Source organism: Erythrolamprus reginae, chromosome 1, assembly GCF_031021105.1.
Source record: "Erythrolamprus reginae isolate rEryReg1 chromosome 1, rEryReg1.hap1, whole genome shotgun sequence".
NCBI lineage: Eukaryota > Metazoa > Chordata > Lepidosauria > Squamata > Dipsadidae > Erythrolamprus > Erythrolamprus reginae.
In genome coordinates this window covers 306498047-306524401 of record NC_091950.1, presented here as the reverse complement: position 1 = coordinate 306524401, position 26355 = coordinate 306498047, and the positions used below count along the sequence as shown (strand labels likewise).

The 26355-nt window shown below is 41.6% G+C and overlaps 1 protein-coding gene across 1 annotated transcript in view; it reads left to right on the top strand.

Annotated features, from left to right (window-relative positions):
- The window catches only part of LOC139175001 (triadin-like), a 94347-nt gene extending 70552 nt beyond the window's left edge, over positions 1–23795 (top strand). Inside the window, exons 8-13 of the mRNA XM_070765832.1 lie at positions 1243–1272; positions 5245–5307; positions 5432–5491; positions 6648–6710; positions 9741–9803; positions 23674–23795. Coding sequence (XP_070621933.1) covers positions 1243–1272; positions 5245–5307; positions 5432–5491; positions 6648–6710; positions 9741–9803; positions 23674–23795 — 401 coding nt within the window. The remainder of the gene's footprint in view (positions 1–1242; positions 1273–5244; positions 5308–5431; positions 5492–6647; positions 6711–9740; positions 9804–23673) is intronic.
- The last annotated feature ends 2560 nt before the right edge of the window (positions 23796–26355 follow it).

Here is a 26355-nt window from a genome sequence, read left to right as displayed (position 1 = left end):
TACCTTTGGTTCACCTTTGCCCAGGAAATTCAGGGAGTTGCAGTTCCAAAGGCACAGAAGAAGAAAGGCTGCTGGTGTCAAATAGTATTGCACACCTGTTAGAAATGACAATAAAGGCCTTAATTTGGTTTTTCTGGCATTTTCAGAAACAGATGTTACTGTCTAGAACAGGGATGTCAAACTGAAGGCCTGTGGAGTGAATCCGACCCATGTGGTGCTTAGATTTGGCCCACTTGGCCATCCCGGAAACAGCGAAGGACCGGCCCTTGGTGCCTCTGCCATAAAAACGGAGCTCATTTTCCCTGGCAGAGGGTTGCAGGAGGCCATTGCTGCTGAAAACTCAGGAGCCCATTTTCACTGGCAGAGGGTTGCAGGAGGCCATTGCTGCTGAAAACTCAGGAGCCCATTTTCCCTGGCAGAGGGTTGCAGGAGGCCATTGCTGCTGAAAACTCAGGAGCCCATTTTCCCTGGCAGAGGGTTGCAGGAGGCCATTGCTGCTGAAAACTCAGGAGCCCATTTTCCCTGGCAGAGGGTTGCAGGAGGCCATTGCTGCTGAAAACTCAGGAGCCCATTTTCACTGGTAGAGTGCTCAGGCTACCAGAGGTGCCCCTGACACGAGTGATGTCAAGCTGGCCATACCCACCCTGGCCTCCTCTTCAAACACAACCCTGATGTGGCCCTCAGTGAAATCGAGTTTGACATCCTTGGTCTAGGCCTTTCTAGTAAATGTGTGTGAAACCAAATGGAAACAAAGTTTCTGCTTCTTAGAAATTTTTACACTTGGGTAGACCCTTTGTGTACAAAGAATTTATCTGACCTATTGATATATTTGTACTGGATTGGAATGATAAATCTGAGTTGGTTCATGGCCGTGAAGTGTAAAGAAAAATGTTATATATTTTTAATATAAAAGAAACTATTCGTGGTTGAACAATTTAACAGATATTTCATTGCACTGTGGATATTACAATATTGGCATACAGGCAGAATCAATTTTGTTTTTTATACCTCTTTGTAAATCTGTTCTCTCCCATAGCATATGGATGGTGCTTATATTTATAGAACCAATATGCAGAAAGACTATAGGGTTTGTAGCTTTTAAGAACATATCTGCTTTGTAATACTGTACAATCACATATTTGCTGCTGCTTCTGCAAGCATGCTGTCTTTTCTTATCCCTGATAATTCATTGTTTGCATTCCTTGGTTTAACTTTTTAAAAATTATTCTTTTGCTCACACAGTGGGAAAGCTTAACGTGACAGCTACAAAAAGTAAGTAGTGTATATTGTATTCTGTTGCTTGCTTTTGGCTAGATAACCATACCAGTTTTATCTGAAATGGTCCTGTGATTTGAGAATAGACACTTTTAGTATTCAGAAAAAACATCCTGTGTATTATGTATTCAAATCAGCATGTGTAGGAAGAGTTAAGATGTGCCCCCCAAAACATGATTAAGCTAATGTAATGTGCTCTTTGGAGGGAAATATACGGAATTCCAGATTGCAAGGAGATTTAAAATATTATTTTCAAAGGTTCTGCTTTGAAGATAATCAGGTTGTATAAATGAATGCAAGGGGTCAGGACAGAGACTAGTTAGTGCTATTCTCTTCTCCCTTTGCAAGTTGATAAAATGCATGAGGCATTTCTCTGTATGTTGTCATAAATAACAAAATACATTAATATTAGTGACACTGAGATTGAGGGCAGAGTTAAAGATAAAACTTCATGTTTGCTTTTATTTTCCTTGTCTGGTGCCTAAAGTTTTTTAGTCAGTTTTGGGAGAAGCAGCTCCTGATCATGGCTGATCTTAAGTCCATAAGATATATTTTAGCAAATTAACTGAATATGGGTTTATTAGAAAAAACAGCTTCGTCTCTTACTTCTTTCTCTTCCTTCCAGACACTTGGTATATCCACATGTTGTGTTTTAATGCAATATAGCTCAACTGAGTATTTCAGGTTGCAAATGGGAGCATGTATGATTGAATGCTCTTTTGTTTAAAAATAAAAAGGCCTCTAAAGACAATTTATTTGAATGATTTGGAGCTAATATATCCCCAATACATTTTGAAATTAGTAGACCTGCTTCTGGGTCTGTTTGCCTTTGCCTCCATCAGCATATCTCTGTCTTAGTCACTGTCTCTGACTTTATCCATCTCTTTCTCTGTCTCTATAATTATCCATCTCTGACTCCATCTGTATTTGGATCTGTTATCCAAAAAGTGTCTGCAGAAGGGATGTAAATGAGACATATACTGATGAAACTGAAGCAAAGTCTATTCTATCAGGGGGTTAAATAGAGCTCGCCTGGACCCGAGGGAGGCCTTTTAGATGGTGTTCCTCAATGGATAGGGCCTTAGTAGCAGCAGACCTGAACTGAATAATTGTTGACTTGCATTGTGTCAAAATAGGATATCCTCTTCAGAATACAGCCATGCATATTCAAGACCATTCCCTCAGATAATCTTCTGCAATCATCCTTAGCTAGGGTGGAAAGCTCGGAATGCACATTAGAGGGCAGCAAAGAGTTTTGAGTCTCTTTCAGCTGCCATCACTTCCCCTTCCCTTTTTACTTCAGGGCCACAAGAAAAGGACGAGAGCATGCAGGAGCAATCGACATGGAAGCTGCTAGAGACTCTAATGACTCTGTTTCTTGTGTCTGCCACAACAGCCACAGCAGAGTTAGTGGCTCATCTGTCACTCACTCTGCCTTCCTTTAAAGCTATTAAGCAGCATGTAGTTGACAACTGGATGTGGCAGGAAAGAGTCAGAAAAAAGCCGACTTGGCTTCCATCCAATCACTAGCCGCCCTGAGTCTACGGAGAGGGGCGGCATTCAAATCAAATCAAATCAAATCAAATCAATCAATCAATCAATAAACAAACTATCAAATATAGCAAACCAGATACGATAGCCTTAATCACCTTACCTAGTTTGTTGAAGGTGTGGGCTAAGGAGAGGTGGAGTCCCCTTTACTAAATGTACAGCATTACTCTTCATATAATCATCTTTTTAAAAATGTGCACATGCTTCTATTATGTGCAGGAATACAACATAATCTGAGACTGGAGGGGCGGCATACAAATCCAATAAATAAATAAAAATAAAATAAATAAATATACATACATAAATATTCCTTGTCCAGTCATACCTGACTCTAAGGTGCTAATCTCCATTGCTTGGTCAAGGGGGGCAGTATTGTCTGAAGACATTTTCTGTGGACATATGGCCAGCATGGTTATACGCCAAATGTGCACAGAATGTTACCTTCCCACCAAAGTGGTACCTGTTAATCTATTCACAGTGGATGCTTTCAAACTGCTAGGTGAGCAGGAGCCAGGTCAACAACAGGAGCTCACTCCATTGCACAGTGCAAACCTGGGCTGTCAGCTTTCAGGCTGACAAGCTCAGCATCTTCGACCTCATTTACCTTTGGAAAAAAATCAAAGAGCACATCTAAATTATCTGAAGTTTTAGAGAGGTCTTATCCTATCTAGCATAGAACTGTAGATTGCCAGGACCATCTGTTTCTTTCGTGGATGAAGTCTAAATGTATTTGCTCTCTTCATCCACTTCATTATGAATACTGGCAGTGATGGGCTGCTAAAGGTTTTACTGCCACACTGTGGACATGGCTTATTTTGTGGGTGTGGTTTGATAGTCATGTGACTGGGGTAGGAGTGGCTTGCCAGTCATGTGTCCAAGTGGGAGTGGCTTGACAATCATGTGACCATGGGGTGGCTTAAAGATCATGTGACTGGGTGGGAGTGGCTTACTGACCAGCATAAGTTTTAAAATAGGTGCTTGGACTCTTTTTCAATTGATTAAGTCACAATATTTGAATAGCCACAAAGAGGACAAATGATAGACAGCATTATTTGTTGAGGAGCATAATAACATTTTAAGGTTTTGTACTGAACCCAGCATGATTCAGCATGATAACAGGTTAGGCAAGTAGCTCAATTTTCTTTAATTGCTATAAAAGTTCAGTTCTAGATAATGATTAAAATGATTAAAGTGTTTATGGGTAAAAACATACTATTTAGTTATTTCCTATTTTAAAAGTAATTCAGTAAGTAAAGTACTAGAGAAGGAAGGACAATGAAAAAAACCAACTTATTCAATAAATAGTGCATAAACGTACTACCCCTCTGCATCCCCCCTCCTGGTATCAGGTATCTATATAGGGTTATCACCGAAATGTAGAAGTATCAAAGCTTCAAAACGTCGCTACAGAGCACTGCACACCAAGACAACTAGACACAAGAACAGTTTTTTCCCGAATGCCATCACTCTACTAAACAAATAATTCCCTCAACATTGTCAGACTTTCTACTAAATCTGCACTACTATTCTACTAGTTTTTCTCATCATTCCTATCACCCATTTCCTTCCAAGTTGACTGTATGACTGTAACTTGTTGCGTATATCCTAAGATTTTTATTAATATTGCTTCTTCATTGCTTATTTGACCCCTATGACAATCATTAAGTGTTGTACCACATGATTCTTGACAAATGTATATTTTATTTTATGTACGTTGAGAGCATATGCACCAAGACAAATTCCTTGTGTGTCCAATCACATTTGGCCAATAAAAAATTCTATTCTATTCTATTCTTTAAAACCTGGATAGTTTACTAGTGTGGTTTATTATATACAGTAAATAGAGTGAGCAATGACCAAGGTCACTTTTCCAACTATGTCAAGTGACCACTAAAAAAATGCTTCTAAATTCTATGCCATCAAAATGCTGTGATCATCGGATATAATAGCTGAAATCCAATGGTGCCTTTCAACCCTAAAGAACAAAATAAACATATTATTTGTGCGCAGTTATTATCACAGACGATCAAAGTACTTTCTGTCGCTAATGAGGTAAAAATGAAGTCGAAGTGTATCAAAATTATCTTGGGTGGTCCAGAAATTCAGTTATCCCTCCATTCAAATGTCAATCAACTGCACTGCTGTTCCACAGTATGGCATTAGTCTTCTTTATTAAACAAAAAATCCTTCTGAAGTTGTTTTTCCTAGCATTCCCCCATTTCTGTGTGAAGTCTTTTTCCTCCATTAAAATGAAAAGGCTGTTGACTAGGCAACATTTTGCACTGTTTATTTTATTTTTAGATTCAGAGGTATTTTATTTCTCCCAGTGCAGAAGTAGAAAGGGTTCTGTCATTTTGACTACTAATTCTCGAATAAAAATGCACTCAGAAATAATTTCCTTTTAAATTTATTCTTTAGAAGTGGAAAAGGGAAAAAAAGTGGTTCAAGAAAAGAAAGCTATTCCACAAGTCATAAGAAAAGGTATGGTATTTATTTTTTTAAAAAAATAAAGCAATTAATTTGCTTCATCTTTAAAGGGCTCTGATCTTCCTATTGTATTTAAACAAAATGAAACCGATTAATTACCCTTTGATTTATGTCTTAGAAGAAGAGAGGAAAAAAGTAACTGCTGAGAAGAAAGATATTCCTGAAATGAAAAAGAAAGGTAAGTTATTTGCGTAAGGATTGTATTACTAGATTGCTGCTGTATTATGTAGATATATGGGTAATTCTGAAGTATCACAAATTTGTATCAAATAATCAAGCAGTCATAGAATCACCACTTAATAATAAATCACCACCATAATAAGATGGAGACTAGAATATATGTGGTGCTCGTAAAAGGAAGAGTGAAACTTCAATTGCACCATCTCAGTTGATCTTTTTTGACCAAATTCCATGGACATATCTGTAGCACATGGAAAGACAGTATCAGACTGAGCCTGAGGCTGGGGTCATATGCATTATCACTCTCAGATCCTATGTTTTATTTATTTATTTATTTATTTTATTTGTCCAATACACAATAAGGGGTTTAGTGGGTATATATCTATATACACATAGTAAAATACATGATGAAGGTTATAGAAGAGATACTCATAATAAGATATATCTAAGAAATAATAGAAAAGAAGATATAGTAATAGAACATATCAATGAAAGAATAGAAGAAGAGATATAGGAATAGAAGAAAGGTATAGGAGATATAGGAGAGCAATAGGACAGGGGACGGAAGGCACTCTAGTGCACTTGTACTCGCTCCTTACTGACCTCTTAGGAATCTGGATAGGTCAACCGTGGATAATCTAAGGGTAAAGTGTTGGGGGTTTGGGGATGACACTATGGAGTCCGGTAATGAGTTCCACGCTTCGACAACTCGGTTACTGAAGTCATATTTTTTACAGTCAAGTTTGGAACGCTTAATATTAAGTTTAAATCTGTTGTGTCCCTGAAAGAAACCTAAATCCAGAGAGGTATGGTGGTGGCCCACTGGTGAAGATGCTCACTTTCCACTCAAAAGGTTGAGAGTTCAGTCCTGGTTAACAGAGCAGATATATCTTTCCTAGGACACTAAAGAAAGAAAAAAATCTGCTGTGATCTTCTCGTGTAGTTGTCAGGAAACTATTTTGTAGGGGATAACAATTTATATGAAAAAATATATTCATTCATCATGAGGTGTAAGCTAAATGCCTGCTGACACAGAAATCTAAATTGCAGCTGTTTGTTTTAATGTTAAATGGACAGAATGAGTTGAGCCTTTTTTCCGTTTATTAGCTACTTTTGATTATATGATCCAAAACCATGTTTTTTTCATATTTTAGAAGTGAAAGAAATAAAAAAGATAATCCATGAGAAGAAATATGTTTCTGATATTCAAGCAAAAGGTATGCTTTTGGAGTGTGATTTTTAGAAATTTTTTACCATTAACATGATGGTCTAACTACAAGGGATTGTATATAATCATTACACATTACATTATCCATTAGAAGTGTTGTAATCTGTACAGATTATTGAATCCCATTGATGTCAATGAGCATTTCCCAGGTGTATAACATTCTTTACTTTTGTCATTAACCAGCAAAATATTTTGTCAAAACTAGAATCCATCAATCCAACTAAAGCCATCTCAGTATACTAATATAAGAATAACTATATGTAGGAAATTATAAATATAAATTTATCATTGGCACATGATATCAATGTCATTAAGTTTGTAAATGCATAACCTATGAATACAGTGCTACATAAATCTATGTATTTTGTATACTATTACACAGAGAGAGGGGTGGGGAGGGTAATGATAATATTAATTTAAACAAAGGTTCTCCCCTATAAAGCCCTACATGGCTTAGGGCCAGACTATTTACGGGACTGTCTTCTGCCTCACACTTCCCAACAGTCAATTACAGCCCACAGGGTTGGCCTTCTCTGGGTCCTGTTGGCCAAACAGTACTGACTGGTGGGACCATAGGGGAGGGCCTTCTCTGTGATGCCCCTGTCACGCTGTATATTGACAGCCCCTCAGAGACATTTAGTAATGAAAGGATTAATTATGTGTGCCTTATTAGATCCTCCTATTATGTTGTAATATCCTGCCAACTCACTTCCTTCTTCTTCACTCCTCTTCTCTCTCCTCTTCTAATCCTCCATGAACCTCCATTATGTAAGACGTATATATTGTGTTGTCCCTCGAGACATGTTTTATTTTGTTTATTTCTGTTTTTAAAATAAATATATCTTGTTTGAACAAATGACTAAGGCTTTTATCCTAACGGACTTTAATCACTCACAAACCGCGACAGCCCCAGCTTTCTGGAACCAACTATCCCTGGAAATCCATACCACTCCCACCCTCCTGGCCTTCTGGAAAGCCTTAGAAACATGGCTTTGCCAACAGGCCTGGGGCCACCCATTGAGCAATAGCACTGAGTTCTGGCCTGGAAGTTATGAATGTTTTTAGGGTTGGGGTTTTCAATTGCTGTATATTATTTTATTGTTGTACGCCACCCAGAGTCCATCAAGAGTTGGGCGGCCTATAAAATTAATAAATTAAATTAAGTTAAATTAAATGATATAGATATGTAGATTATATATTTTGTGTTATACTGTATTTTGTGAGCCGCCCCGGATCTCCAGAGAGGGGCGGCATACAAGTCTAATAAATAACAACAACAACAACAACAACAACAACAATATACCCGTATTTTTCACTCCATAAGACGCAGTTTTTTTCCTCCCAAAGTAGGATGAAAAATCAGCGGCGTCTTATGGAGCGAAGATGCAGGCAGGGAGGGGGGGGAGGCGCTGGAGCAGAGGGGGGGCGGCGATATACTCACCAAAAGTGTCCCACCTCTGTCGCCGCCTCTCCTCTTCCCAACCCTGAAGAGAGCCGCGCCTTTCGGCCTCCGGGAGTGCTCGGCCGGGGGACGCCTCCACCGCGCAGGTTTAGGAGGCGGAGCGTTACCGGAGGAGCGGTGGCGGTTCCGAGCCTTTGGGAAGGCTACGGGAATCGCTTCAGGAGGTGGGGAGGTCTCGAAGCACCGTTCACTGTGTCTTCGCCTCCGCGCGCTGCCTCCGCCCGGCCGAAAACAAAACGGCTCCAAAAGTCGGCCGGGATCCCGGGAGGCGGTGCGTGACTGTTTCCTCTTCGCTGCAGAGCCACACGGAGGCGAAGACACGGTGCCCGGCCACGCTCCGCCTCCCGGGAGCCCAGCCGATTTTTGGAGCCGTTTTGTTTTCAGCTGGGCTCCCGGGAGGCGGAGCGTGGCCGGGCACCATGTCTTCGCCTCCGTGTGGCTCTGCAGCGAAGAGGAAACAGTCGCGCACCACCTCCCGGGAGCCCGGCCGACTTTTGGAGCCGTTTTGTTTTCGGCCGGGCGGAGGCAGCGCGCGGAGGCGAAGACACGGTACCCGGCCACGCTCCGCCTCCCGGGAGCCCAGCTGAAAACAAAACGGCTCCAAAAATCGGCTGGGCTCCCGGGAGGCGGTGCGCGACTGTTTCCTCTTCACTGCAGAGCTGTCGGGAAGAGGCGAAGACAACGGCGCCCTCCACTCTCTCTCCCTCTCTCTCTCTCTCTTTTTCTCTCTGTTGCCGGCGTGGTGAACGAGAGAGAAAGAGAGAGAAAGAAAGGAGGGGAGAAAGAATGAGAAAGAAAGCGAGAAAGTAAGCAAGAGAGAAAGACAGGGAAAGAAAGCAAGAGAAAGAGAAAGAGAAAGAGAGGGGGGAAGAAGGGGGAGGGAAAGAAGGGGGAGGGAGGGAAGGAGGGAGAGAGAAAGAACAAAAAAGAGGGAGGAAGGAAGAGAGAAAGGAAGAGGGATGGAGAGAGAGGGAATGAAAGATGAAGGAAGGGAGAGAGAAAGGGGGAGGGAGAGATAGAAAGGAGGGAGAAGGGGGTAGTTAGGGAGAGGGAAAAGGAAGGGCGTGGAGAAAGGCAGGGGGAAAGAAAGATAGAAAGGAAAGAGGGAGGGAGAGATAGAAAGGAAAAAGGGAGGGAGGAAAGAGGGAGGGAGAGATAGAAAGGAAAGAGGGAGGGAGAGATAGAAAGGAAAGAGGGAGGGAAAGATAGAAAGAAAAGAGGGAGGGAGAGATAGAAAGGAAAGTGGGAGGGAGGAAAGAGGGAGGAAGACATAGAAAGGATAGAATTATGGATGCAAGAACTTGCTCATGTGTGATAGCTACTTTTTGGCTCAAAATATTTTTGTTCTATTTTCCTCCTCTAAAATCTAGGTGCGTCTTATCAGCAGGTGCGTCTTATAGAGCGAAAAATACGGTATATCTCCTCCAAGTACAGTATGTTCAAATTTAGACTGGACTCAATATTCAATCATTCAAAATGATAGCATACTTTAAGCTTCCTGAAGTTTGTGAGTTACTTTTTCAGCATAAGTAACATCTTTTTAAAATTAATTTTTAGGCTTAAAAGAAGAAAAAAGGAAAACTCCCGAGAGGACAATGCCCCCTATAGTTAAAAAAGCAGGTAAGAAATACTGTATATTCTGTTACTCCCTTCAGTGAAATCTGATTACTACCTGAGTATATTTTTTAGATTTTTAACTGGGTGGATATGCAAATGTTGATTTTTAAAAATGTTCTGAATTTAGTAATTTTTTTAAATTCAAAAATGATTTTTTTTAACTTCAGATATACATTGTGCCCAAATCTGAACTTTTAACCTGGTCCTTTTTTGTTTTTAATAGTATTCATTATTATGAAATTATTATCTCCTTGTATCTATGGCATAAAATTATGTCAACATTTTCTTAATACAATATGATGTATTTTGCTAGCAAATTTTCATAGTAAAAATTAATGAGAATTAGTCAGGCGGACTCTTACATACATGAACAGTTCTTCAAAGAAATTAATGTAGATGATAAGTATTTATAAACAATTGTAGATGATTTGTAGATGATAAGTATTTATAAACAATTGTGACCATAATAACAAACATATCTTTTATGACAAGTAATTCAGTTTGTAAACTGGTAGTCCAGATATGTTAATTCTTTTAGTTGCATGAACTTTCATCAAAATCTTCACTGAACTTTAGCTATGCTGGAATGCTACTCTAGTAAGACACAGTTGAAACTTCATATGACCCACATCATCTCCATTCCTAGGGACATCTGTAGGAGAAGTAAAGCAAAGGCAATATGACAGCCATAACTACACAATCAAAACTCCATTCCCTTTTCTATGCAGAACAAATGTGATCCATAGAAAAAGGGGCAGAACCTCTGTTAGGTAGTTGCAGCTGTTATCTTCACGTTTTTGATCCTTCCTTCTGCTCATACCTACCCACCCTTGTGTTAATTGCTGCACTCACTAGCTGTCCTCCGAATAAGATATCAACAAAAAGTTAGGTGGAATTAGATCTAAGTTCCCAAAAGTAGAAAATAAAACTACAGTATAAGGATGAAAATGCATTGCACTCATTTGTCAAAATCAAGACATTTTGCATATTTGGGAATTGAGCTCCCATTTTGTTCATATCTACTTGAAATTAAATTCCACCAATTTCAATAGGCTTATTTCTGAATAAATGTACAATACATAAGATTTCATTTGAATAGAAGGATCTTACAACAGTAACTCATAACCTTATTTTTAAAATAACCTTATTTTTAATTTTTAATAACAGAGTTATCTTGATGGTCCTATAGAGCAGTGTTTTTCAACCAGTGTGCCGTGGCGCACTAGTGTGCCGCGAGACATGGTCAGGTGTGCCGCGAAGAAGGAAGCTCAGGTTCCGGTCTCGCAACTTTTTGCTGAGAGAGAGAGTGAGAGAGAGAGAGAGAAAGCAAGAGAGAGAGAAAGAGAGAGAAAGAGTGTGTGTGTGTGAGAGAGAAAGCAAGAGAGAGAAAGAAAAGAGAAAGAGAAGGAGAGAGAAAGCAAGAGTGAGAGAGAAAGAAAGCAAGAGAGAGAAAGAGAGAGAAAGAAAGCAAGAGAGAGAGAGAGAAAAGGAGAGGAAGGGAGATAGAGAGAGAGAAATGAGCAAAAAGGGGAGGAAAAAAGAGAAATGAGAAAATGATTGAGACAGAGAAAGAGAGAGAAACAAAAGAGAGAGAGAAGTGACTCTTGATTTAAAGCATATGATAAAAAGCACCCAAAGAATAAGAGAGAAAAAACCCAGCCCTCACCTGGTTTTGGAAATGGTTCAAGAGTGTGTATACACACACACACACACAAGGGTGGGGAGGAGACAGGGATGGAAAAAGAGAGGAGAGTGTCTTAGGGTGTCATTTTGTGTCATTTTGGTTGGTGGTGTGCCCCAGGATTTTGTAAATGTAAAAAATGTGCCGCGGCTCAAAAAAGGTTGAAAATCACTGCTATAGAGAATGATAGGATGCTAAAGGTGGTTTGACTTTATGGTTCTATGGTTTTATGTATTTAGGTTTAGTTTTACCATTGTTTGTTAGTTTGTGTTGCTCTTAACTTCTGTAAACTTCTGAAGGCCTGTATGATTACGCCAACAATAGAATCTGATAAAGAAACATAAATTTTTAATATACCTGTGTAGTCCCACATCTCCAGAGGCTTTTCCAGTCAATGTAAGTTGAAGAGAAAAATTGTTATGAAATTCGTCTGTAAGGTTCTCAGATACTCTCTAAAACTGTTGTAAATGGAAAACTCTCTGTGCGCATTCAAGCTGAGCTCTCCTGAAATTTGGCTAGTGTTTATATGAGCCTCATTCCTCCCCTCCCCCGCAGCCATTTACAGTATATTGTAATTTCAGAAGTCGATATATTGAAAAAAATATTTTTGTAACATTATTTAAATGTCATATGCAGGTATGATAGTGTAATGCCATCATATAATTTTTTTTAAATGGTCAGTTTATATGAAATTATTGCTTTGTCACACAATCAGTAAGATGTTCAGACTGGATTCAGCATTTTTGTCTACCTATTGAGTCCTTCCCAAAAACCTGAGATATTATTATTATTATTATTATTATTATTATTATTATTATTATTACTGTATTATAATATATGAAATAAAGTAAAGTCACAGCTGCAAGTTCTTTAGTTGTTGTTAGCCTTCATACTCATTGAGTTCTTTCCAAGATTATTATTTGAAGGCAGTCCGAAAATGCAAAGCTTTAATTATGATAAAATAGTTAAGCTATTCTTTTACTGCTGAGTTTATGAGTACAATTTATAAACAAATAAGCTAGCATATCTAGGTTGACTCAATATTCCATCCTTCTGAGGTGGATAACATGAGGACCCAAATTGTTGGGGCAATATGCTGACTCTGTAAACTGCTTAGAGAGGGCTGTAAAACACTGTAAAGTGGTAGATAAATCTAAGTGCTATTGCTATATCAATATGTAAGCAATAATCATGTGTACATTTAGATATGCATATCTGGAATTAATTTTCATTATTGGAAAAAGAGGAAACATTTATTACATTTCATGCAAACTCTTGAGTTATCAGTTGTGAATCCCTAATATATTTAAATTCAAATTATATAATATATAAATACAATATTTTCAAACTTCCTTGCTACATAATGAGCTGTGGTAGTTTTTGGGAAGGACTCAATGGTTAAAGTACAGTAAAGCAGCTAGCTTTGCCCACTGCCAGGAGTTTGATCCTGACCACCTGACTCAGGCTTTCATCCTTCCAAGATGGGTAAAATGAGGACCCAGATTGTTGGAGGGAATGTGCTCGCATTATAAACTGCTCAGAGAGTGCTATAAAGCACTATGGAGCGGTATATAAGTCTCAGTACTATTACTATATCTTAATTTAAATCTTTAAATGCATTAAAAAACAAAAAATGCTGCTATAATAATTGCTTGTTCCTTCCTGATTATTGAAAACCCAGATAAAAATATGAAAAGTTATAGTTAAAAGGGTTTCCTTTAAAGCGTACAGAATAGATCAAAAGGCCTTGGCACATACTGCTGATCGTTAAATATAATCCACTCATGATGTTACTTTCATCTTTTGAATTCTGCAGTCTTTCTTATAGCGTCATCTGTTCTTTTTCTTAAATTTCCTAATACTGGTTTGGGCGGAAGTTTATTTATTTAATTTATATAGCAGCCATCTGACATGCATGTGATTCTGGGCATCATTCACAAATAAAGCAAAATTAAATAATCAGGTTGTTTGTCTATCTATCTATCTATCTATCTATCTATCTATCTATCTATCTATCTATCTATCTATCTATCTATCTATCTATCTATCTATTAGATTTGTATGCAGCCCCTCTCCGTAGACTTGACATTTAATTGACATTTAGTCAATTAAAATTATATTAACAAAAGACAGAGAAGAATGCAATCAAACTTATACTATTTAATGGGCTATATGCTTCCATGGGATCCTCAGCCCTGATGACAAAACCAGGTTTTGAGGGCCTTCCAGAAAGCCAAAAAGTTTGGAGCCAATCTCAATTTGGTGGTGGTGGGGGTTGTGTTTGAGAGGCTGAACATGCTGTGTTCCTAGCCCCCACTAAACAATAGTACTTGGCTGATGACCGACAACATGCCCATTCTGATGGAGCGTCTTGAATTGGACCCTGAAGCAAACTGGTAACCAATGCGGCTCATGGAGAAGAAACGTAACACGCGCAACTACTTTCCTCACTGCATTTTGCACCAACTTAAGCTTCCGGATACACTTCAACAGCAGCCCCATGTGGAATATATTACAGTGCTGCATCTGAGATGTCATTAGGGCATAAGTGACTTGACAGGAAAGACTACAACTGGCACACGGTATGAAGCTGTGCAAAAGCCCTCCTGGCCACAACTGCCACTCCAAACAAGAGTCAGGAATTCAGAACAATCCCCAGACTGCATATTGGGCCTGTCTGGAACTTTACCCTTAGATTATCTACGGTTGACCTATCCAGATTCCTAAGAGGTCAGTAAGGGGCGAGTACAAGTGCACTAGAGTGCCTTCCGTCCCCTGTCCAATTGCTCTCCTATATCTCCTATACCTTTCTTCTATTCCTATATCTCTTCTTCTATTCTTTCATTGATATGTTCTATTACTATACCTTCTTTTCTATTATTTCTTAGATATATTTTACTATGAGTATCTTCTCTATAACCTTCATCATGTATTTTACTATGTGTACAGTGATCCCCCGTTTATTGCGTCCCCAACCATTGCGAACAGGGTACTTCGCTATTTTTCAACCCGGAAGTCAAAAATACCATCTACGCATGCGTGCCGGGCACGCATGCGTAGATGGCAGCGGCTTCCCTGGGTCTTCCCCCTCTTGCTGGCGTCAGCGAGGAGTTTCCCCACCGCCCACGCAAACTCCTCGCTGCCGCTCGCCCGCCCTTCGCCTGCCCACGCCGTTCGCTCCCCCCTCTTGCTGTCGGGAGGGCGAGAAGCCCTCCCCAGCACCCGCTCGCCCGCCCTTCGCCCTGGCGGAGAAAGTCCCGCCCGATCCTCCTCCCTGAGGCAGCTCGCCCTCCCATGGCCGCTTCCTCCACCCTCTATTGCAAGCCCTCGCCACCGCAGCCAACGCGCGCTGCGATCTTCAAGCCCGGCTCCTTTCGGCCCAGCATCCCGGGCCAAGCAGCTGCCTTCCGTGACTGAGCCTGGCTGGCCCGGAAGATCGTAGCGCGCGTTGGCTGCACCGGCGGCGACATTGCTGCCGGCTTGGCTTCGCTCGCCACTGCAGCCAACGCGCGCTACGATCTTCCGGGCCAGCCAGGCTCAGTCACGGAAGGCAGCTGCTTGGCCCGGGATGCTGGGCCGAAAGGAGCCGGGCTTGAAGATCGCAGCGCGCGTTGGCTGCGGTGGCGAGGGCTTGCAATAGAGGGTGGAGGAAGCGGCCATGGGAGGGCGAGCTGCCTCAGGGAGGAGGATCGGGCGGGACCAGGTGGGGGCCAGATCGTAGCGCGCCGGACGGGGGTCTCCCGGGCTGCCCGATGCGACGGCCGCCCAGAGCGCTTGGCCAAGGGGGCTCCGCTCCTTCCTCTGCCAAACAGCTTCCCCCTTTGCATCCCGGGCCAAGCGGGGTCGCCCGGTAGTTTCCGCGCAATTAGCTCCAGCCGATTAGGCTAACGAGGGGGACGCGCACAGACACGCACCGCACAGGCAGGTAGCGAAGGAAGGAAGCGAGCGAGCCGGGGGCAGCCCAGCCGGAGCTCCACTTCAGGTGCCGGCGGAAAAGCCCGGCAGCCAAGCCGGCGTCTTGCGATCGCCGCCTGCCCGCTTCGCCCGGCTCCTGCGGGTCACTTCGGGGGCTCTTCCTCCCTCGGGGCGCAAATAAAAAACCCCCAGCCCTGGAAGTTCGCCGCGTCTGTCAACGCTTCTCTTCCCCTTCCAAGCGCCCGATCGCAGCCTGGCAAAGCCGGTGCAGACGGGGATAAAAAACACCCCCCCTAAAAAAGCCCGGGGCGCCACGCGCAACCACCTGCCTGCGTTCGCGGGGGGAAGATCCCCGCTCGCCGCCAAGGATGCCGAGGCCGCCCGGGAGAGGTCAAAGCAAGCCGGGCCCGGCGGGCGCCCTGGAGCCGCCGGCAAACAAAGGAATAAAAAAGGAGGAAGCCGAGCGCGGGGAAGAAGCGAAAGCGCCAATTTGCACAACTCGCAAAAGCGCGTGGAAAGATCACAAACACACACACACAAAAGCCGCGCGGGATCTGCACGCGGGGCTGGGAGGGAAAAAAGCGCCTCTTTGCAAAGCAGCAGCCGCCCGATCCGGGGCGCGGGACCCCAGGCTCAGTGACGGAAGGCAGCCGCTTGGGCCGAGAGGAGCCGGCCTTGATCCGCCAACGCGCGCTACGATCTTCCGGGCCAGCCAGGCTCAGCGGATCAAGGCCGGCTCCTCTCGGCCCAAGCGGCTGCCTTGATCCGCTGAGCCTGGCTCGCCCGGAAGATCGTAGCGCGCGTTGGAGACAGGCTTTGAGTTTTGGCTGCGGGGCGAGGGAGTTAGGAAAGTCCTACTTCTCCCCCCGCAGCCAAAACTCAAAGCCTGTCTCCTGCTGCCCGGTTTAGCCAGGACACGAGCGGCGAAATGACTTGGAGGAATGTGAAGCTGAAACCGGCCGGTTTCATCTTCACATTCCTCCAAGTCATTTCGCCGCTCGTGTCCTGGCTAAACCGGGCAGCAGGAGACAGGCGGTGGGCTGGGAGCCGCAGGCGAAAGGAGCTCGGGCATTGTTCTCCGGACCCCGCCCGCAGCCTGGAGAGGGAAAGGGCCGCCGCGGGGCTGAGCGGGCGGGGTCCGGAGAACAATGCCTGGCGCCGCGCTCCGATGCCCGAGCTCCTTTCGCCTGCGGCTCCCAGCAGCACTTTGAATCCAGCAGCTTCTGCTGGATACGGGCGGTGGGTGGGACGAGCAACGCGGAAGCCAGGGGCTGTGGCAGCTCGCCCCCCCATCGCCCGTATCCAGCAGAAGCGGCGGGATTCAAAGGGATTCAAGGCTAACTTCTGCGCTTGGCTTGAGGACTCAGCTCGGAAGCTGCACGGGTGTTTTAAAAGGTCTCTGCCGGCATGGGGGGCTTCCTACCACCTCCCGAACCCCCAACTCGGGTTTGGGGGGGTGCTAAGAAGCCCCCCATGCCGGCGGAGACCTTTTAAAACACCCGTGCAGCTTCCGAGCTGAGTCCTCAATCTTCGGCTCCTCGCTAGCGCTGCGGAAGTAAAAATACCATCTGCACATGCGCAGATGGTGTTTGTACTTCCGCAGCGCTACTTCGCGAAAACCCGCTCGTTGCGGGGGTTCCTGGAACGGAACCCTCGCAACGAGCGGGGGATCACTGTATATAGATATATACCCACTAAAACCCTCATTGTGTATTGGACAAAATAAATAAATAAAATAAATAAAATTGCAACCTGTCTAAAGCTAAATATGGTAAATCCTGAGAAATGGAAGGTCCCCCAAACCCAAAGCCACTCAGCCTTGCCAGGATTCAGCTGAAGCCTGTTGTTCCCCATCCAGGCTCCCCAGGTCTCCAGACACCTAGAAAAGATATCAAGAGCATCATTTAGTTTAACAGAGAGAGAAGTATACAGTGTTCCCTCGATTTTCGCGGGTTCGAACTTTGTGAATGGCCTATACCACGGTTTTTCCAAAAATATTAATTAAAAAATACTTCGCAGGTTTTTTCTATACCACGGTTTTTCCAAAAATATTAATTAAAAAATGCTTCACAGGTTTTTTTCTATACCACGGTTTTTCCCACCCGATGATGTCATATGTCATCGCCAAACTAATAATTTTTGCAAATAAATAACAAAAAATAATAATAATAATTGTTAATAAATAATTATGTTTCTAAATATCAGGATCTCTAAGTGTCTTATTCAATGCTGAGTACCAGTAATAATGGTGAGTAAATGGTTGTTAAGGGAATGGGGAATGGTAATTTAGGGGTTTAAATTTTTAAGGGATGGCTTGTGATACTGTTCATAGCCAAAAATAGTGTATTTACTTCCACATCTCTACTTTGCGGAAATTCAACTTTTGCGGGCAGTCTCAGAACGCATCCCCCGCGAAAATCGATGGAACACCGTATAGCTGGGTATTCTCAACATATTGATGATACATTACCGCACGCTGATCAATAATCTCACCCAATAGCTTTATATAGATGTTGAACAGAAATAGAGAGAACGTGATGCAGAAGAGGTGCTGGTACAGTAGCAACAACTCCAATTGATCCTTAGTGCTAAAATTAATGAACAGGGTCTCATAACTTAATAAACAGAGTCCCACAACAGTGAGGAAAATGCACCCCTGGCAGGGACTTTAACGTTACCCATCTACATATAAACCGTTGCACAGAAGAATGAGCCAGATTTAATTTTTTCACAAGGGTGAAATCTCTTTTTATTTATTAAAATGATGTTCACAATTCTAAATTTGTGTCTTTACATTGTAGCTTGCTGCATGCAAATTGTTAGCATGCAGGACTGCGATTCTATTGTTCTCATTTTGCACATCTGTTTTCTGTTTTCCAGTAAGAATAATTGGTTATGCCAGGTAGCAGCAGATTCTGACTTTCAGAATTCTTGCGGGAGAATGTATTGAGGATATTGGGGAAACATATAGACAGATGCTTAGTTCAATGTATTTCACAGCAAAATACATAGGGGGAGGGGGGGAAGTGTTTGTTAGATTATATTACCCTATTCCTCTGCATGTCCTTACACATGAATTACCATTGCATCTTTCAAGATTTAAAAGGATGGGTTTTGTATATGTCTGGCTACATCAAACATCTAAAAAATATATTTTGTGTTGTGGTTGGCTCTGCCCCAGCTCCTGCCCCAGGGAATGTGGAGGTGGATGCAGGGGAAACTTCAACATGTCATAGGCCTGTGTTATTGCCGACAGAGTCAGTTCAGAGTTTAGTTTCCTCGTACGAAGAAGGTGGGAGTGACTTGGAAGAGGGGGGCTTGGCACACAGCCCAGGCAGTCAATCTCCATTATCTTCCATTGATTCGGATGAAGACTTCTTGGACCCACGCAAGCGCAGAATTATACGTAGAAGAGACCAAGTAAGGACATATTACAGGAGATAAGAGAGGCCACCTGTGTTTGGGTGGGGCTCCAGTAATTAGGGCTGCTGCTATAAATAGCAGCATGTGGGTTTGGCCATTGTGGAAGAGTATCTGATCGCAGTTCTTCAGGAATCCTGTGTTTCTGTTTTCTGGACTTTGTTTGTTGATTTTTCACACCTTTGAAACCACAGCAGAGCAACGTGTGTGTGTGTGTGTGTGTGTGTGTGTGTGTGTGTCTCACTTCGTTGGAAGAAGAAGGGGTGTGAAGTTTCTTCACAGCTGCTAGCTAAGTACTTAATGACTGCTTAAGGGAAATTGTACAGACTACCTGGTTGTTTTGGGACAAACTGCTCTTTGCAATACAAAAAGAGTGCTTAGTTTATTTTGAATTTTGTGATGAAGAACATTGTTTTGAATTTTCAAACGTGTGTGTCTGAAATTTGTACCCTTGAATTTTCAGGAGGCTCCTACCAGAGAGCCCGGCACAACAATTTTATATTCATGATAGCTAAAAACTGCTGGGTTGTAAGCAGGGGCAGATTCCTATTACCGCTACTACCAGTGTGCTTCGCGCACAGATTCGGTTAGCTTGCATACGCATATGTCCCAGTGTGTTTTTGCTTCTGCGCATACACAGGAAGCAAAATCTCATGAGCGGATGCGCGTATGAGATTTTGGCTATTTTTTTGCCAAAATCTCGCAAGTGCGTGGGTCCCCTCATGAGATTCTGTGCCTGCGCAGAAGCAAAAACATCACTGGACTTCCTGGACATGCACAGAAGCAAAAACATGCTGGCATGCATGCATGCACATGCAAGATAATCAAAGCACAATGAAGCGATTGCTATTGGTGCGGCATCCTTTACTGTACGGGTAGCAACCTGCTATTGGTTGTAAGATAGAAAATATTTCATAGAAACACAGAAACATAGAAGATTGAGGACAGAAAAAGACCTCATGATCCATCTAGTCTGCCCTTATACTATTTTCTGTATTTTATCTTAGGATGGATATATGTTTATCCCAGGCATGTTTAAATTCAGTTACTGTGAATTTATCTACCACGTCTGCTGGAGGTTTGTTCCAAGGATCTACTACTCTTTCAGTAAAATAATATTTTCTCATGTTACTTTTGATCTTTCCCCCAACTAACTTCAGATTGTGTCCCCTTGTTCTTGTGTTCACTTTCCTATTAAAAACACTTCCCTCCTGAACCTTATTTAACCCTTTAACATATTTAAATGTTTCGATCATGTCCCCCCTTTTCCTTCTGTCCTCCAGACTATACAGATTGAGTTCATTAAGTCTTTCCTGATACGTTTTATGCTTAAGACCTTCCACCATTCTTGTAGCCCGTCTTTGGACCTGTTCAATTTTGTTTGCTTACTTGTTCAATATAGCATAGGTCAGTTTTTCTCTAGAAATCAGAGTGCCACACAGCAAAGTTTCAATTCCATTCCGATTCTAACTGGATCAAAAGTAAAGTGAATAGAGCCCTCTCCCAATAAAAACACTTCCAACCTAAGGATATTAATTTCATACACCTTTTCACTGCACACCTAGGTGAACTATACCTGAGTGTCAATGAAGGGCTACAAAAATTTCTACAGGATGGTTATACAGGATGCCCTGCATTTTCTTTCAACATCTTTCAGTGCAAATTGGGTGCTCTGGGGTGGAGCTCTATTTTCACTACCCCACTGCGTTTCTCCCCGTCGGGCTGTAGCCCTGCTGGGTGTGCAGTAAATACCTATACCTGTACATAACTCCCAGATGCATAGTTACAGATGACTTGAACCTTTCTTCCTTTTCTTTTGTATGATGTGGAAATCACAAGACTTTTGTTGCTGCAGGAAATACATCAACTTCAGGTAGGACGGAGGAAAATTTGTCCAATTAAACATTGAAATTTTATAGGGCAACAAAAGTTATATAAACAATGCAATGAAACTAAGGATGACAATTACATCAGAAGGAAAAGGAGAAAAAAATGAAATTTAAGAAAATTGCAGGAATAATGGAAAATATTACACAAAGATGAGCCTAATAAAAGGCAAAAAAAAGTAAAGGTCCACTGGAGAAACCCAATATATGGAAAATAGGGCACGAATAGACCTGAGAACTATACAGAAATGATCCCATCTCAGAATTAATGATATGCATGAAGGTTTGATCACTGGACTACAGCCAGAAGGTCTGAAAAGTGAGGTTAATGGGCCGTGGAAAACATTGCTTCATCAAAGCTGCAGGAATTGATGAAATACCAGCAGAACTATTTAAAATCTTAGATGATGATGATGCCATTAAAGTGCTTCATGTGGTTTGGAAGTAGCTGCTGAAAACATAGCAGCGGCCTAACGGAAAAAGATCAATACCCAAAAGGGTAAGGCTAAGAAATGTTCAGACTAGTGAGTAGTTGTACTTAATTCACATGCCAGTAAGATAATCCTCAAGATGCTGCAAACCAGAATTCAACAGTGCATGGAATAAAAACTGGCAGAAGTACAAGCCGCCTTCGGAAGGGGCAGGGTCACCCAAGATGACATTGGTAACTTCTGACGGATAATGGAAGAGGGAGAGGAATTCTAAACAGGCATTCTGTGTTAGCATTACTAATTATTCAAAGGCACTGGTGGCTGTGTAGCTCTCACACACAAAAATTGTGGACAACCCTTAAAAACATGGATATAGGCTACTTCGTCTGCCTCTTGAATAATTTATATGATCACCAGAAAGCAACATTTATAATGGAGGACATAAATAGATCAGAATCAGGAAAGGAACATACCAAGGCTATATACCATCTCTTTATTATGTGCAGAATTTATCACAAGAAATACTGTCCTAAAAGAAGCAGAAATTGGAATTTTATTTGCTGGAAGGGACATCAGAAAGTTCAGATATGCTAATGATACCACTTTAATGCCTGGAAACAAAAGGAGATAAGCAAGGAGGAGATAGAGAGTATCTTCTTCAAAGATACCGCACAACCTGGCTTGCCACTCACCATGTAAAAAACCCACCCCCACCCCCAAGATTATGTCAACATGAAAAACTAGTCAAATGAAAGTAAATGGAGATGAAACTGAAGTGGTAGCTTATTTTCTCCAGTACAGAAAGTCATGGGACTGAATAAAAAGAAATTACAGTAAAAGAGATCTAGACAAAATATTTAAGTGAAGAGAAATCACACTGATAACAAATGTACTGATTGCCAAGGCCTTTGTTTTTCTAATTGAAATAGTATGGTTGTAAAAGCTGAACCATCATAAAAACCTGAATGAAGAAAAATGACACTTCTGAGTTGTGGTGCTAATCCACAGCTGAGTTTTGACCATCACCTTTCAGCTGTGGCCAGGGGGACCTTTGCTCAGGTTCGCCTGGTACACCAGTTGCGGTCTTACTTGGACCAGGAGGCTCTCTGCACAGTCACTCAGGCCCTCATCACCTTCCGTCTTGATTATTGCAATGCGCTCTATATGCGGCTACCCTTGAAAAGTGTACGGAGACTGCAAATAGTCCAGAACACAGCCACGAGAGCTGTCATGTTACACCTCTGCTCTGCGAGTTGCACTGGCTTCCTATTAGTCTCTGGGCACAATTCAAGGTGTTGGTTATTACCTATAAAGCCTTACATGCAGTGATGGGCTCCTAAGGGTACGGTCAGGAACGCAGTGCTGGCAACAAAATTTGGAGCTCCACCCAAGAGCACCCAATTTGCACTGAAAGATGTTGAAACAGAATGCATAAGCGACATCCACAGTGTGGTAGTAAAAATTTTGGTCACTGCAATGTGACCTGCAATGACTCCAATAAAAAACCTATGCTTTTGTTTCTTCTTTATCATTGAACTGGTTTCATATTTACACAAATAAACAACTTGACACTATACCTATATTTCTCTCTACATTTGCTCTCTATGATGCAGATTCACCAACAGCATACGAATCCCTAGAATCTATTCTGGAACCGTCTTCTGCCGCACGAATCCCAGCGGCCAATAAGGTCCCACAGAGTTGGCCTTCTCCGGGTCCCGTTGACTAAACAATGTCATCTGGCGGGCCCCAGGGCAAGAGCTTCTCTGTGGTGGCCCCAGTCCTCTGGAATCAATTCCCCCCAGAGATCAGAACTGCCTCCACCCTCCTTGTCTTTTGCAAATTACTTAAGACCCACCTATATCCCCAGGCATGGGAGAATTGACACATCTCCCCCAGGCTTTTATAGTTTTATGTATGGTATATGTGTTTTGCATGGTTTTTAAATGATGGGGTTTTTAGAGGCTTTTTTACTATTAGATTTGTTTAAATTGTCACACTGTTTTATTATTGTTGTGAGCCGCCCTGAAGACTTTATTATTATTATTATTATTATTATTATTATTATTATTATTATTAAGCAAAATAAGATCAGGAAAAACAAACTCATTCTGGATTTGTGTCTCATGTTGCAGGCATCACAGCTTTATGAAAGAGGCATACTCTCAAATAAATCTCTCTGTTCTGCCTCTAAACATTGAACTTGGAAAGAATAAATTCCTTAGGTCCAGAATGCAAAAAGATTGGCCATTCCAAATTTACCATAGTTGGGAGATAATTGGCTAAAATGGTTAATTTAGCATTACAATGTCTATGGAAGTCATGTTGCCCCAAAGGTGCTTTTTCAAAAGGCAACTGGACTTTCTTTGTTTTTCCTTGAAGTACAACTGGGACTGCTGAAAGGACTGTGTTGTAAACACATCTACATTGAAATTGAACAGCCCCTCTCAACAAAAGGGAGGGATACATACTATCTCTCCTGTTTACAACACAGTCTTTTCAAGAACCATGAAGGTTCTACACCCATGTGCACCTTTTAGGTGACCCCCAGGGCACAGAAAATCCTGCAAGTGACTTCAACAACTCCCAGAGGCAGTGCTATTCCCCAGATGACTGCAAGGAATATAAATCCTTCCATTCTTCACCAGTCAGTCAGAACTGAGGAAGCTTCTGGGATGAGAAGCAAAATGTCCTCAAGGAAAAACAAAGAAACATCAGTTGACTTTTGTAAGAGCACCTTGGGATTAACATTACGAGTCTTCGGAGAGGGGTGGCATTCAAATCAAATCAAATCAAATCAAATCAAATCAATAAATATCAATATGCACTGAAGCCAACCATGAGTGGCTCCGTTTTCATACATTGAATTATAAACAAAAATAAACATAACAATAGTGAAATATATATATTCCCAAATAAGACATCCTCTGATAATAAGCCCAATCGGGCTTTTGAGTGCATGGCACTAAGGACAAGGGCTTATTTCAGGGTTCAAAAAAATAATAATTTTGGAGTGATTTGGTGTTTGTTTTATCAAGACTCAAATATTTTTATTGCTCCTTTCAGGTGAGGATGATATTTTTATACACACACACACACACACACACACACACACACCAATTATTGGATCAACAATTAAAACCTCATTCTCACCTGAAAGGAACAATTAAAAGATCTGAGTCTTGATAAATGAGCACCAAATCAGAATACCCCAAAGACACTACAGTGGTGCCTCTGATTTGAGAAAACAGTATAAAGCAGAGACACTTTATTGATGTCAGTCATGATATGTATTTTTTTCCCCTAGACATTCTCAATCAGTCTGAGGGAAAATCAATTGCTTTTTCCCATTCTGTAAAGGACAAAAATGTTAGTGAAATTCCTGCAGATTGGATGTGACGATGTTATTCTTACTAGCACTTATGACGTTACTTAGTTTGGGTAAGGAAACATCTGCAAGAAAACAGCTCAGAGAGCACCAAGTATAAAGGTGGGCTGAGAGTGACGAAGTAGTCATGCAATGGAGTGAGCTTCTCAACCCCGTCCCTGCCAACCTAGCAGTTTGAAAACATTAAAATGTGAATATATAAATAGATACCACTTTATTGGGAAGATAACAGTGTTCCATGTCATCATGCTGCTTACATGACTGCTGAAATGTCTTTTGACTGTGCCAACTCAATGGCCTTGAAACGGAAATGAGCACTGCTGTTGAGCAGGAATCAGATGTGGCTCGGTGCGATCTCTCTTGGTAAATGAAACACATTTATTCAGTAATGACTAGCGGAGTAAAATCTGTGAGTCCTCTTTTATCTTTTTTAACCTTTTAAAAATTAAGTTAGGTTAACTATACCCAGGCCACAAGAATCTTGGACGAACACTAGAAATCTCTTAACCTTTGGCTGCCATCTACTGGCTGGTTAGAATTTGGAATTCTAGATATGGTAGCCCATGATAAATGTTGCATGATCCCTAAGAAGTACTGTATTAAGAGATGGCAAGCTGACAAATTGATTGGCTTGGGAGTTTTTTCAATTCTACTCTCTCAATAAAGAAAATAAAATTAGCCAACCATGTGTTTTCTACAATAATGTCTCAGTCAGAGAAAATAAGGCATTCAGAGAGATCATAGCAACTCACCTGTGTACAAACTGAAGGAAAAAATTTAATATATCTAGATTCCAGGCCTACCCCAATATCCTTTAATCCATCCCAGAACAATTCTAACTGACTGAAAAAGATTGCTTGCAATAGCTTGGGAGGGAACACTTGGTAGAGGGAATTTCTTTCCCAATAATAGAAATACTACCTATAGAAAAGTATGTTGGGGAGTCATAAAATTGACATCCTCACCTGCATTCATCAAACTGCTTACTTCATAATGGCTTCTCAGAATGGGATTACGGCATTAGGGAGTAATTCAAAAGTCACTTATCAGTCTCTTGATTCCAGCAGGAGTACATACATATGCATGAACAGTGAATCATCCCCTCAGGTTGCCTTTCTAAATGCACATTTGCAGAAATAAATAGTAATGCCAGTGTTTTCCTTAGAACGTGATATCAGTAGTATGCTTAGAATTATAAAAGTGTGCCATACCAAGAAAATGTAAAGCCCAATAAATAATAAGGGTTTTTAATAAAAGTGAGACAGATAATGAATATTGTTGAAACTCGCATAAATGACTGTCATACCATCTATTATGGAAAGCAGTCGTGTTAAATTCAAGTTAATATCCACTTAGCTGTTTTGGTGGAAGGATCTAACTCACAGCTTTTCTCAGTACTTAACAAAAAAGTCCAAGCCTTAAATGAGAAAATTAGCCCCACCACTAAAACAAACATTTGATTTGGTAGCAAAGATTTTGCTGAAGCAAAACCTGATAGGATTGTGCGAAGGGAGTCACCCTTCAATTGCTTAATATTCAAAAGGTTTATTTTTCTACATTTGGTATGAAAATCTTATTTGCTTGTAATAATGTAATCTTATAGTTCATGTTAATGTAGTTGATCAAATGCGGAAGTAAAGCATTAGTTGATGTTTGATAGGCACTTTGAAAATGTACTTTTCCAAATCTGAAATGCATTCTAGAAATTGAACACTGCAATCAATATTCTGCTATTTATTTTATCATTTTCATTATTCATTATACAAGGTTGAGGAAAGCCAAATGTAATGGCTTCTTCCCTTCTCAGTGTTTCTCCATAACCTTGTGAACTGCA